The sequence below is a fragment of the Hemicordylus capensis genome, chromosome 1, assembly GCF_027244095.1.
Source record: "Hemicordylus capensis ecotype Gifberg chromosome 1, rHemCap1.1.pri, whole genome shotgun sequence".
NCBI classification, from domain to species: Eukaryota; Metazoa; Chordata; class Lepidosauria; order Squamata; family Cordylidae; genus Hemicordylus; species Hemicordylus capensis.
In genome coordinates, this window is record NC_069657.1 from 146,079,510 (window position 1) to 146,093,651 (window position 14,142).

General features: G+C 44.2%; 1 protein-coding gene across 2 annotated transcripts in view; it reads right to left on the reverse strand.

Moving 5' to 3' along the window:
* Positions 1-102: 102 nt before the first annotated feature.
* ACY3 (aminoacylase 3) overlaps positions 103-14,142 on the reverse strand; it is a 33,029-nt gene continuing 18,989 nt past the window's right edge. Inside the window, exons 1-8 of one of the 2 annotated variants that reach the window (XM_053287266.1) lie at positions 12,070-12,129; positions 10,334-10,472; positions 6,683-6,935; positions 6,020-6,215; positions 5,816-5,909; positions 1,451-1,558; positions 852-961; positions 103-412 (exon numbers count right to left, since the gene is read on the reverse strand). In XM_053287266.1, coding sequence (XP_053143241.1) covers positions 218-412; positions 852-961; positions 1,451-1,558; positions 5,816-5,909; positions 6,020-6,215; positions 6,683-6,915 — 936 coding nt within the window. In that variant the 5' untranslated portion in view covers positions 6,916-6,935; positions 10,334-10,472; positions 12,070-12,129 and the 3' untranslated portion in view covers positions 103-217. Of the gene's footprint in view, positions 413-851; positions 962-1,450; positions 1,559-5,815; positions 5,910-6,019; positions 6,216-6,682; positions 6,936-10,333; positions 10,473-12,069; positions 12,130-14,142 lie in introns of those variants that run through there. The other variant, XM_053287265.1, reaches the window with a different exon arrangement.

Below are 14,142 nucleotides of genomic sequence, written 5' to 3' on the forward strand. Positions count from 1 at the left end.
ATCCAAAAAAATCAATAGACTGCAGTTTTAGAGAACGGCATACTCCTATCACATAAACATGGGGAAACGGTGTCTACAATAATAATAAATAGACAATAAAACCATAGACTGATTGTTCTTTATTATTTGCAAGTATAGGGTCCCTAGTTAAGCCATACAAAACTATATTTTTTTTTCATTGTCTTCATGAAATGTATCCTGATTATACATGTGTTATTTAAAACTTCCTCTGCAGTGCAGGCTGGGAGAATGTGCATTTCTTCATCTTGGAAAAGGCTATTTTCTTCTCATAGTAAGCTGCCTCATTGATGAAGATTACGTAGGTGGAGTCGTCGCCTTCATAAAAAATATCCTCCCCACTGAGTGTCTGGAAAATGGGATCCCCAGGTTTCAGTGGCTGGAAATCTTTATCCTAGGGAGGGATAGTTAGTTATAGTCCATAGAGAGAGAAGCCCCACCCCCAGCCAGTGTTCTTATACTCTCTCTGCAGCACCCTCAGGTGCATTTGGAGGGTAGCAGCAACCTTCACAAAAGCTGGCACTGATGTTCCGGCTTCCTCTCCCACCACAGTTAGCAATGCCACAGTAAGTGCAAGCACAATGTTGGGTGGTTACATGTAATAAACAGAGAGAGCTCATGTACCTTTTTAATATCTGTGTAACTGAGGTAAATTTGGCAAGGGTGAGTGGATTGACAACATTCTTTTTTCTGCACAATTGTTAAAGGTATAAAAGCCCTGTCCTCCACCACATTGTGCAGCAACTACAGGTGCATATTAGAATACCTTTTCCCACACACATACATATACACAAAGGTCTTTCCCTCCTCCTTCCAGTTCCTTCCATACTCACCTGCAGACTTGGATGTACCACAGCAGAAATTTCACCATCAGGATAGCGAGGGTAGTCCACACTTCCAACATACTTGTATGTTTCACTCTCAAAGGCTGGGAACATTGTGCCTGGCAAAGGAGAGAGATGGACTACTGGACCAGAGAAAGAGCTGGTGTTCTGGTTTATTCTCACCCTTCACTGCCAGGTTCCATTTGGTCAGAACAAAGGCCGTGTTCCTCTCAGATCCACAGCTGCGATGGACTGTGTGTCAGATAATGCATCTGAGCACTACTCAAGGCCTTAGAGGCAGAGATGTATTATTATTAACATTCATACTGAAACTGTGGAGCCTGCTATATGGTGGAAGCATATATGGAGAGCACAGGAGTGTATCCCCAGAATCACTACAGTGCTGTATTATTGCTGAATGGTGAGCTCAGTCAATCTGTCTGTTTCTATTGCTCTGAATGTCAACAACTGGATATTGTCAGCAGTAAAGCTATCAAAACAATGTCTCCAGTTTCTGATATGTTTCTCTGCCTATGTCATATTCATTTAGCCCCACTCCCAGTCCCAAGAATCAGTACAGAATGAGGCGTGAATTTGGGATAGGTTACCTTTATTAAAAAGCTCAATGAAGTCCAGAGCACAGGACATGATGGATCTCATTTGAGTAAGCAAGTCAGCTCGGGCTACCCCCTGAGGCTGCGGGCCCAGCTCTATTGCTGCAGGGAAACAGATGGAGACAGTTATGTCATTACATCATTGCTGGGATGCTCTTGCAAAGTTGCTGGCTATGGCAGTATAAAAATAACCAACGTCCTGATAATATTTTGCACAGGCCTAGTGCAACTGACACAGGAACAGCCTCTCTGCATGTGCATTTCACACCTTTGTCTGGGTAATTCTTATCTCTTGGGACATTCTGCCATGGCTTCCCTCAGACCTTTGGGCTGAACATCTGCTGTCCGTCTATGTGAACCACATTCCCATCCCTGCCAGCCACTAGGAGAGCCGGTCTTGTGGTAGCAAGCATGACTTAGGAACATAGGAAACTGCCAAATACTGAGTCAGACCATTGGTCTATCTAGCTCAGTATTGTCTTCACAGACTGGCAGCAGCTTCTCCAAGGTTGCAGGCAGGAATCTCTCTCTGCCCTATCTTGGTGATGCTGCCAGGGAGGGAACTTGAAACCTTCTGCTCTTCCCAGAGCAGCTTCATCCCCTGAGGGGAATATCTTGCAGTCCTCACACATCAAGTCTCCCATTCAGATGCAACCAGGGCAGACCCTGCTTAGCTATGGGGACAAGTCATGCTTGCTACCACAAGACCAGCTCTCCTCAACAAAGCACGGTCTGCTCTAGTTGCATATGAGTAGGAGACTTGATGTGTGAGCACTGCAAGATATTCCCCTCAGGGGATGAAGTTGCTCTGGGAAGAGCAGAAGGTTACAAGTTCCCTCCCTGGCATCTCCAAGATAGGGCTGAGAGCGATTCCTGCCTGCAGCCTTGGAGAAGCCGCTGCCAGTCTTTGTAGACAATACTGAGCTAGATGGACCAATGGTCTGACTCAGTATATGGCGGCTTCCTGTGTTCCTATCACCCAGCATCTCGGAATATCCCTCTTTGCCCCACTAAGGGCCGAGCCACATGTGATATGTACTGGCGTGGGGAGAGGCTGTAACCCTTCCCCTCTGCTGTGGTCCTGAACTGGAGCCCATGACTGCCCACTGCAGCTGCTCTTTTCCCCATAGATGGTGCCCATGGGAGCTTCCCTCCCAAGGGAAAGAAAATCCCATTGGCATCATTCATAGGGAAAATAGTAGCTGTAGTGGGCCCTGATCTGGACTGATACTATGCCACGGGGAACAGGCTAAGCAGTGGTTCCCAAACTGGGAGCCTCCAAATGTCGCTGAACTACAACTCCCATCAGCCCCAGCTACAATTTATAGTGGCTGGGGATGATGGGAGCTGTAGTTCATCAACATCTGGAAGCTCCCAGTTTGGACTAAAGCTTTCCTTCACCATTTATACTGTCTTTATATTTAGATGATATTTATAAAACAAAAATAAGTAGAGTCAAATGATGTGATTAACCATCACATCTAATTTGGTCCTAAGAATGCAAAGCATTTGGTGCCCCTTAGGGAGAAGGCCAGAGAAGCTGTGGTAATTGGAATGACTGATAGGAGAGAAAAGCAGGGTTATAAAACCTGAGAGAGGTTTAGGAATTAGATGGGAGAAAGGGATATCTGACTTACCCAATTGTCGGCTTTTATCTGTTGCATATTTATAGAACAGAGATCTAAATCCCATCATCCTAGATAAATGTATCCCACTCCAAACAACAAAAAACAGGCAAACTTGAGGACTTCTCCTTTGCAGAAACAACCAAGTTCTTGGACTGATTTTTTTAAAAAAATCATTTGCTGCAATAGAAATAAGGGCCATTCACATACCAAACAGGGTGGACAGGCAGGCTGGTGGGGGGAAGGCCCCACAAACTTTGCCTTCCCCCAGATGGTCATTTTTCGCTTAATGGGAGCGCCAAGTGCACTCCCACACGATCAGTGTTGCTCTATGCAGTGTGGGCCAGGGTGGATTGTCCCGGCCTCTGGGAATCCCACAGTGCACTGGGGGATTACCCCAGGGTTCGGGCACTCTAGGTGCACATCTCTGTGTCAGCACGAGCTGCAAGCTGTTCACGCTGATACACAATCCCCAGCAGCCGGGTTAAACCTCGGCTACGAGCCAGGCTTTAGCACTGAGGTACCACCGAGATCCGTGTGGATCCTGGCGGTTCTCATGGGCAGCCAAACCTGGGCTTGGCTGCTCGTGAGAACAGCCTCACAGTCTACTGCCTACATCTGAAGTAGTAGACAGAACAGAAGTGTCTTAAACCTGGTAAGTTTTGAATTAGAAGGAAGAATTAGTTTTAGGCCCTTTAAGGTCATGGCTATTTTAGATATAGATACGATGAGCAGCAGAAACGGAGCCAAGCAAAACAAGAGCAAAAAATACTGGAACGGATTAACGTAGGCAGGGTAGTGTCAGTTCACGACACTCTGCTGCCTCCAGGAGCTGTCCTCTCCATTCTGAGAGGTGCAGTAACTTTTGCAGCCTTGCAGTGAGTTGTTGGGCCACATGTGGGGCTGCACACGATCTGAGCTGGATCCAAACATCTTCAGCATGATTGCAAAGGATCCCTAGGGTGTACCTTTCCTGTCCAATGGTGCACCGTTTCATTGATACTCCTAACAGCACCATCCACTTCATGTAAAAGCTTAGGGCCAAACTATGCAATTTGAAGTATGTGATTAACATACAGCACAGTGTGCCACCCATGCAAGAAGAACATGTGAGGCCAGCTTCTACCACAGTTGAGAGTTGTCCTCCACTGCAAGCAGCAGCAGGGGTGGTTGTGTGCATGCTAAGGGGTGTGTAATTGTAGCTGCACCATCACCCGCATTGGAAATAATGCCAGTGCAGCATGAATGGCCACTGTCTTTAAAATACATGCTTAAGCCTGGAAATGGAACAGAAACTGTACAGGTGAAACTCGGAAATTTAGAATATCGTGCAAAAGTCCATTAATTTCAGTAATGCAAATTAAAAGGTGAAACTGATATATGAGACAGACGCATTACATGCAAAGCGAGATAAGTCAAGCCTTAATTTGTTATAATTGTGATGATCATGGCGTACAGCTCATGAAAACCCCAAATCCACAATCTCAGAAAATTAGAATATTACATGGAACCAAGAAGACAAGGATTGAAGAATAGAACAATATCGGACCTCTGAAAAGTATAAGCATGCATATGTATTCAGTACTTGGTTTGGGCCCCTTTTGCAGCAATTACTGCCTCAATGCAGCGTGGCATGGATGCTATCAGCCTGTGGCACTGATGAGGTATTATGGAAGACCAGGATGCTTCATTAGCGGCCTTCAGCAATTCTGCATTGTTTGGTCTCATGTCTCTCATCCTTCTCTTGGCAATGCCCCATAGATTCTCTATGGGGTCAGGTCAGGCGAGTTTGCTGGCCAATCAAGCACAGTACACTGTACACTTTTCAGAGGTCCGATATTGTTCTATTCTTCAATCCTTGTCTTCTTGGTTCCATGTAATATTCTAATTTTCTGGGATTGTGGATTTGGGGTTTTCATGAGCTGTATGCCATGATCATCACAATTATAACAAATTAAGGCTTGACTTATCTCGCTTTGCATGTAATGCGTCTGTCTCATATATCAGTTTCACCTTTTAATTTGCATTACTGAAATTAATGGACTTTTGCACGATATTCTAATTTTCCGAGTTTCACCTGTACTTGAGCTTTGGAAATGAGACAAACAGGGCCCCAATCTGGGTGGTAGTGTGGTGAGCGGTGAGAAGGGGTAATACCTTCTTAAACTACTTTAATCCTCAAAATTCCTCCCCTGGAGGAATCCTCTCTCAAAGGGGCAATTTGCAGAAAATCACAATTTTAGGAGCAAATTGCCATTACGTAGGGGGCCAATTTTTGGGGGTGGGGGCAAAATGGCTCAGGGGTAAAGTACTAACTCCCCCTCCTCACAGATCACAATCCTGGCCCAAACTGGGACCCATTCGTCTTATTTTTAAAGACAAAAGGTCAGCTTCTGGTCCACTGTTGGGTTTTAATACATGTTCTAAAGCAGGGATTCTCAACATTGGTCCCCAGATGTTATTGGACTTCAATTCCCATAATCCCCAGCCCCAGTGGCCTTTGGTTGAGAATTATGGGAACTGAAGTCCAACTGGACCCAATGTTGAGAATCCCTGTTCTAAAGATCATGATGTGCACTTTGGCTCCTAGGTGGCTTGTGCAACTGGGCTGGTCCACTTTTCAAGATCCCTGCAGAAATTCAGTGGAGTAACTGAGCCTGAGAGGGGTTGTTGTTGTTGTTTGTTGTTTGTTTGTTTGTTTTGCCATCAGACATGTCCTGGATGTAGTCCCTACCTAGCCCAGCTTTGGCCACTGAACTGATGCTATAAGGCTCCTGTTCTGGCAGCTGATAGAGGAAGATGGGACAAGGGCTTGCTGTGTAATGTTTCTGTGGAAGGAAGAACAAAGGAAAATCCCTTTAAGAGGAACTCCAGCTTTACTTCCCTGAGCAAAGTAGAGAGATCAAACATTGAGGCAATCCCTGTAGCATGGCCTCACCTGAATGTAATTGCACATGTGCATGGTCAACAAGCTTTGTTCAGAGTTCGCAATAAGGCAGGAGCCCATGTTGGCTGTAGTGTTGTGCAAGTCAAACATGAAGTCATAGGCTTGAGGTGAACCTTTGGGCCCAAAGACCTGGTTGATTTCCTGAGCACGTTGTACCTCATAGGGGTCTGCATCTGACTTCTTGGAACTGCGGAAAAGACACTCATAGCAAAGGTGGTGTAAAGGTTCCCACAGCGGATTGCTTGCTGTGCCCAAAGAGAGGCTTCACCCAGCCGAGGAGAGTGAGATCACATGGTCACAGGGAGGCCATTCAGAGACTCTGGAAGGTGTGTGGCCTTATGCACTAAATGCTGAGTAAGAAGAGCTGCAGAGAGGTGATCTGAGCTCCAAGGCAAAACATAGTCTTGGGGCTCCCCTCCTGCACCTCCCCAAATGCTTCAATGTGAACCAATACTTTGGGGCCCTCTGCCTTGTGGGGCTCTGGGGCAATTTGCTCCCTTTGCCTCCCCTCTCTCTCTTCACCCCTGTAAGTAAGGGTTTAGTGACTCTCAGCCTCCCCAGGCCCAGGACAGAGTAATGCAACTGAAGCCAACTCCTCCCTAGTACCACCTTCTGATGGAATCTTTTCAGAGTAGTGCTTGATGTGATACTTACTTGAGAACCTCAGCAGTGAACATGCGGTTAAGGTCCCTCTCAATGTAGCGCACACACTGCTCAATTGCGCGTGGGTTGCTCAGGAAAGGCGTGGTGTGGAAGGTTCCACGCTGTAGTTCGGAGGGGTCCCGTAGCCAGTATTTGGCCAGGTAAACTCCTGACATCTCATTCCCATGAGTGCCTCCACAAACCGCCACACGTTTCAAGGAGGGAAGGCTTTGAGGTGGTGTCATGAATACAATAGTTTCAGCTCCTGTTAGGAGAAAGAAGGCCAGATGTGTCTTAGCAAGAAGAAGAGCATCCCCATTCACATCTCTATCCATTAAGCCTAACCACATTCCCAGACTTTAACAAAAGATGTTTATTGACCTTCTCTGACTTTAACAATAAGTTTCTTATTGACTGGAGACGTTTACCTGATAGCTGGGATGTAACATCCATCCACATTTCAGAAGGTGACACTCCTCAGAACTGGGAGGAAAGGCAGAAAAGCCAGCTTGGAGAAAGCAGCTAACCTGTGAGCTTTTGCTGCTGCTATCCATGATCTGGCCCAGATAAGAATTTTCATGCCCCATTCAGCGTTTTCAGGGTGAGCAATTACTCCCAACTATATCTCCAAGTGCTTTGAGATGTCCACCTAGGCCAGTTGAGAACCCAAAACATACGTCTGGCCCCAAACCCACATCTCTTCCCCCTGGTTATAGCTGGAATGGCTTCTGAGAGTGAAAGAAGGTTTTGCCACCACTTTTAAAAATAATGTCCAAGATCTCACAGCCGTCTCAAGGCTTTTATCAGCACCTTGCAATCCTCTGTTGATTAGGTTACTGATTGGTTGTTGGTGCTGAAGAATGACTCTTCCCTACAGAAGCCCAGAACACCACTATGACAGTCTCTCCCTTGAACAAGCCGTTCAAGCCTTGTGGACTAAGGTGACCAGTCTCGAGTGGAGGTCACACAGCAATATTTGTATGCATGGGTATCCATTTGACCAGAGAAGGGTAACATCGCAGCTTTTATTGCAGCTTGCTGAAGGGACTTCCTGACTTATCTGAAGATGATCAGTAAGAAATTTAATGGGCCTGGCAGGGTATGGCCACACAGTTCTCACAGCAAGAAGACCAACCCAGGGCTTTCATAATTAAACTTCTTAGATTTCCCACAAAAGAGAATATACTCTGAAGAGCATCGATAGACTGCTTTTTCCAGACAATACAAACATTGCTGTAGAGGAGTGTCCTACCTTCATTGGAGCTCAAGAAAACAATACAGCTTTTTATATCATCATCAACAACAAATATTTATATACCACTTTTTAACAAAAGCGTTCAAAGTGGTTTACATAGCGAAATAATAAATAAATAAGATAAGATGGATCCCTCTCCCCAAAGGGTTCACAATCTAAAAAGAAACACAAGATAGACACCAGCAACAGACACTGGAGGTACTGTGCTGGGGGTGGATAGGGCCAGTTGCTCTCCCCCTGCTAAATAAAGAGAATCACCACATTAAAAGGTGCCTCTTTGCTTAGTTAGCTGGGGTGCGGCTGAAGAGGGCCACACCAGGGCGCTTTCCAGATTAGCTGTTCAACTGCAGCAAAATGCTTCCATTCAGGAAAATCACATTCAAAATGTAAACAGCAGGGGGAGCAGTCTCACGAAAACAAACGACCTGAAAAAAGAGCCAATTCTTTATGCCGGACATATGACATCATAGCACTATATCTCAGCAATTAAATTCAAAACAAGGCATTGGGAATATGAACGGAACCTCTCTCCTGTCAGCGTAGGGACTGCAGTGTCACAACACAGGAAGTGCGGAAGCACACTTCAGAGATACGTCCTGACCCTGTTGCAAAAGAGCCCCTGGTTGCGCAGTGGTAAAACTGCCGCCCTGTAACCAGAAGGTTGCAAGTTCGATCCTGACCAGGGGCTCAAGGTTGACTCAGCCTTCCATCCTTCCGAGGTCGGTAAAATGAGTACCCAGAATGTTGGGGGGCAATATGCTAAATCATTGTAAACCGCTTAGAGAGCTTCGGCTATAGAGCGGTATATAAATGTAAGTGCTATTGCTATTGCAGGGTGTAATCTGGAAAGCACCCTGAAGAAGGCTGCACTAGAAGAGGGCCAGATAATTTCAAAGCTTGACTGCATCTTTTCTCCTCGGTTTGAGCCCTGACCCTGGGACCTGGTGTAAGGGTGACTCCCACTGCCTCTGATTTGCTGAGACTTACCAGCCTTTGTCTGTCTGTGAGGAAGATTTGTCCAATTCTTCCAACCAAGCAAGCTTAGTCTGCAGCATTTATAAAATGTCTTTGGTTGCTGATTCAGTTACTGTGTTTGACCGCACCCTTTCGGCATGCAGCATTCTGTTCTTTATTGGCTCCAATTCTAAAACTTTGTGTATTGCCACATTACAATCCTGCCCGAGGTGTTCTTGTTTTGCTGTTGTCTCCAGCCAATCTGCTGTTTCTTAACTTTGACTTGCTACGTTAGGGACAAGTTGATCCTACTTTGGATATATTTAATATCAAACCACCTTGGGATTGTTTGGATACTTGTGACAGTTCCTTGTGATACATAGTTCCTTGTTGCATTTGAATAGTGTCTTCATCTGAGCCCTGTCACTGGGATGACTGTGAGACGTTTGCCTTATTTATGACAGCTGCTTTTTGAGGTCTGTATAACTATAGTGCCCTTATTTCTTTTCACTTTAAATGGAGCTTTTGATGGGTGAGGCACATTTTTTAAATTCTATTTGTAAATCCTTTATACTTCTGCAGGTATAGCTAGAGATGGTATCAGGGGCTGGCCAAGCTGGGCCCCAGCCAATGGCCTACATCCATTAGAGGCTCTATGTGGTCAGACCAACCCCTGAATTATCCGTTACTGGGAGTACCACTTACATGAGCAGGCTGAAAGGCTTGTGAGGGTGCAGGAGCCTTTGGGAGAAAGTCCAGTGTCTGCTAGGAATGGTGGGAAGAGGAGGAACTGCTGCTGCTGCTGGACTCAGCAGCAGCAACCTTTCATGGGCCTAATGCACCATCAGGGGAGGGCAAACTATCATATCTCCTCCTAGTTTTCTCTCTTCTCCAGGGGATTCCCCAGATGAAAGATTTACTTTGAAGTACCCCAGGAGTGGTGTGTGTGTGTTCGCACATCAAGGGGATTTACTTTGAATTCCCTGTGAGGTATTGAGGAGCATTCCATACGCTATCTGGGTTTTCCCTTGCACATTGATGCTTACCCTGAATTATCCCCATGCTAAAAAGTTCTACTTTTAATGGTGGCTTTTTGGGATACTTCAAAGTATCCCAGTGTTTCTTCTGAGATGTATGAGTTACGGGAAATGACTTGACTAGCAAACCAGAGGTTGCCAGTTCGAATCACCGCTGGAATGTTTTCCAAACTATGGGAAACACCTATATTGGGCAGCAGTGATATAGGAAGATACTGAAAGGCATCATCTCATACTGCATGGGAGATGGCAAGGGGCATTTTCTTTGCATTTTTAAAAAAATGTTGCTGGGTGATCTTGTAGAACACCAGCAAGAACACCGTCTTTGCCAAGTCAGTGGTCTTCCACAAGACCACCGACCACCGGGGGCAGGGGGGATAAAATAAAAGAGAAAGAAAAGAGGATCTGCGCGCCCACCTCCGTGCTTCTCAGCCCACCCGGCTGGCTGGGCTTGATCTCCCCACCTCCTCTGTAGCTGCTTTCCAGCCAGGAGGGCAGGCGGGGCAGGGAGAGATGGAGAGGAGGTTGCCAGCTGGGTGTCCTTGCTGAAGACCCCCTGTAAAAAATAATAAATAATAATACATAAATTAATATTTGTTATTCATTGAAATCAATGTTTTTAGAAGTGCACACAATGCATGCACAGTACTGGGCAGGGGTGTAGCTATAATTGAGTGGACGGGTTCAAAGAACACGGGCCGCCAGCTCCTGAGGGCCCTCCAGCTCCACCAATCCCTATTTTCTTCATTATCTCCCTCACTCTGGGGGGCTGCCAGAGAGAGGGATGAAAACGGGGCGCCTCTCCCCTAGCTACACCCCTGGTAGGTAATAACAGTAAATAATAACTGTTATTAATAACAATATTATATTAATAATAATTATGATATTATATTAATTATTATATTATATTATATTAATAATAATTAATTAATAATATATTATATTATTAATAAATAACAGTAAAAACTCTTATTTAGTGGTTGATCAATCCATGTGATACTGCTGCGGTTTTGTCTGGCAAATCATTTTTTTAAAAATTGGTTTTATCATTTTATGTTAACATTGCTTTTATTTTAAGTTATAAGCCACCCTGGAAACTATGGTCAAAAGACTGGGTAGATTATAAATACATAAATACTAATTATTGTTATAATGGATATTTATTGGGGGAGGACTGAGGTGGCCTCAGGGATTTGCTTTGTTCAGAGTGGGATTTCTTTGTTTACACATTTGTTTGTTTTCTTCCCACATAATGACTCTCTGGCTTCAACTCTTTCCCTATTAGGATACTTCTCTCATCAATCTATTACTGAAATGCTGATCCCCATGCTAATGTGTATTGGAGAAGTCCTATTTCTCTCTCACACACTTTTAGCAGCATGACCTCATTCCTCTGATGGCTATTAACACAACAACATTCAAACTGCCACCAGATGCTAACATCTCAATCTGCTGTGCATACATTCAGGGGGAAACCAGATATAACAGGGCAAGTAAGTGGTGCAGCTCTGGGGTACTTGAAGCCCTGGGCACTTTCCAGACTAGCTGCTCGACAGCAGGAAAATGCTTCCATTCAGGCAAGTCGCACTGAAAACGTAAACAGCAGGGAGAGTAGTCTTGCAGCAACTAACAACCCCCCAAACCAGCAACTTCCTTATGGCAGATATACGACATCCTAGCTCTATATCACAGCAATTAAATTCGAGACAAGGCATTGGCAATGTGAACGGCACCCTGCAGCCTGTGAAGGGACTACTGTGTCACAACGCAGGAAATGTGGAAGCACACTTCCAAGATCCTCATTGCAGTGTCTAATCTGGAAAGCACCCTGGTCTGAACACAGACTAGGTGGCCAACCAGCTAGCTGTGGTGCGCACAACAGTGTTTCTATTCCTCTAGGGCTCTGCTTTCACCTTTGTCATCATTAAGTACTCCAGGAAAACAAAGAAACATTCTTTTACCCTCTATGAGTATTATGGCTAAAGTGAGTATAGCAGGTGTTTTAAAAGAGTCATGGGTAACTTAGGGTAGATATTTTTCCAGATCACTCTGAATTACCTCTTTATTGCATTCTTTAAGCACCTGACCTTAAGTTACCCTGCTCTGTTTACTCACTATGATGATGGTTTAAGAAGAAACATATTCTTACTTACTTCTTGTTGCAGGCAAACGTACTTCTATATTTCAGGCTGGGTAGAGAACATAACTGAAACTGAAAAGCAGAGCGAAGGAAAGTCCAAAGGGTGGAATCTAACTCTAGCACATAATCGGACGTTCTAATAATTAACTCTTCAAGGGCCATGTTGCTACATAGGATTTTTTCCCTTTTCTTTTCAGAATCACTTAAGTAATCAGAGGATAGTTGTGATAATGAAAAATCCACCCTGAGTCAGGGGAAATCTTGAGTGAGCGGATTTTCAAATCTACCTACTACACTTTTGGAAGGGAGCACTAGCACAACCTGCCTTCTTTTTTTTTTTAAGCTACAATTATTCCTGTCCTTAAATCAAGCAGCCATTCTGTAAATGGATGGTGTCATTGTCAATATACAAATTAAAAAGTCAATTTTAAAAAATCCTAAGTGGGGCAAAGAAGAACATGGGGCGAACCATGTTATAGGTGGTGTGGTGCACCCATTGGCCTCATCCTGGCTACAAGGCTTGTAATGACCATTAACTTGGTAACACAGGTGCTTCTTTATGATATGATATCTGTTTATGTATTAATACATATGCAAAAACCTGCCACAGTAGCTCACCTTTTAATTTTAATAACTTTTAATAACTTTAAACTTGAGGCCTTTTCTGCATATTTTTCTGCATATTTTTAAAAACATATTTTGGTGGCTACACTGTTTTGTGGGTGTTAAGTATTGGGTTTGTGTTTGAAGAGGAGAAAAAGTTAAACATTACATGAAAATATACATCGGGAGAAAACCATGCACCTTGTATCCCATGCAAAAATAATCCTTTTCACACAAAAAAGTAATCATATGTTTTCTTGCAATATGAAGTTGCCCTCAGCTGATTTAATTAGCTAGTAAATAATGTAAAAATTTATTGTGCACATCCCATAGACCATTACAAGATGTAATGAGTATACCAAAGACCAAACTAGAAATGACAAAAGAGATCTATGTCTGCATCTCCTGTCTCTTTACACTTTTGTTCAGTAGCCATGGGGGTGGAGTAAAATAAGCAGTCTGAGCAGTTTGTGTGTGTTTTGAACTCTTCCCTTCACACCTTTGTGGTGAAAATTCAATTCCCAGTTGCTCTTTATGCCCCATACAGATAGTTGAGTTTACCAACATTTAGGACAAAACAGTCTTGCTCTCCAGAATAAGTTATTGGCAAGGATATACAATAGCAGTTCATACCCACTGGAAACATTTACCAGCTAGAGAACCTCCAGCTGCACTCGGAGAATGACAGAAATGTTCTTCCCTCCAGATGGTGGCTGCCAGATTAGTGCATTAGAGCTGGAAGACACACAAACTCGCAGAGTCTGAAAACTGGAGGTTTAACCTTTACCTCTAGCTATTTGGAACTTGGTGAATGATTTTCTTCTGAAGATGTCCAGTGACCTATGGACCACACACTGTATCTCCACCAAAATATTGCCATGGCCACCAAAATATTGTCATGACCCAGCTGAGCTTAAAATGGTCTGAGTAAAAGAGAGGATTTGGGTAGATCATATGCTAAATAAAAGGAATTAAAAACTAGATTAATTGTGTGGGAAATTTAGTTATCTTTCATCATCTGTGTTGGTTCTTTTATCCAACACAACATGGATCTATCACACAGAGCATGTTCAGTCAATACATCTGCTATATCCCTCTAAATCATGGGGAGGAGCATGTGCACACATCTCGTAAGCCAGCCCACTGATGCATCTGAGCTCCTCAGAGGAAGAGCAGAATATAAATGTAAATAAATAATCACATGGGGGGTTGTTCGTCCAAACTGCCCCTCTCCATATAGTTTTAAAGCAATCACTTTAAATACTAAAGGTAAGTGTTCCACCTAGTCGATGTCAACTCCTGGCGCCCACAGAGCCCTGTGGTTGTCTTTGGTAGAATACAGGAGTGGTTGACCATTGCCATCTCCCATGCAGTATGAGATGATGCCTTTCAGTATCTTCCTATATTGCTCCTGCACAATATAGGTGTTTTCCATAGTTTGGGAAACATTCCATTGGGGATTCGAACTGGCAACCTCTGGTTT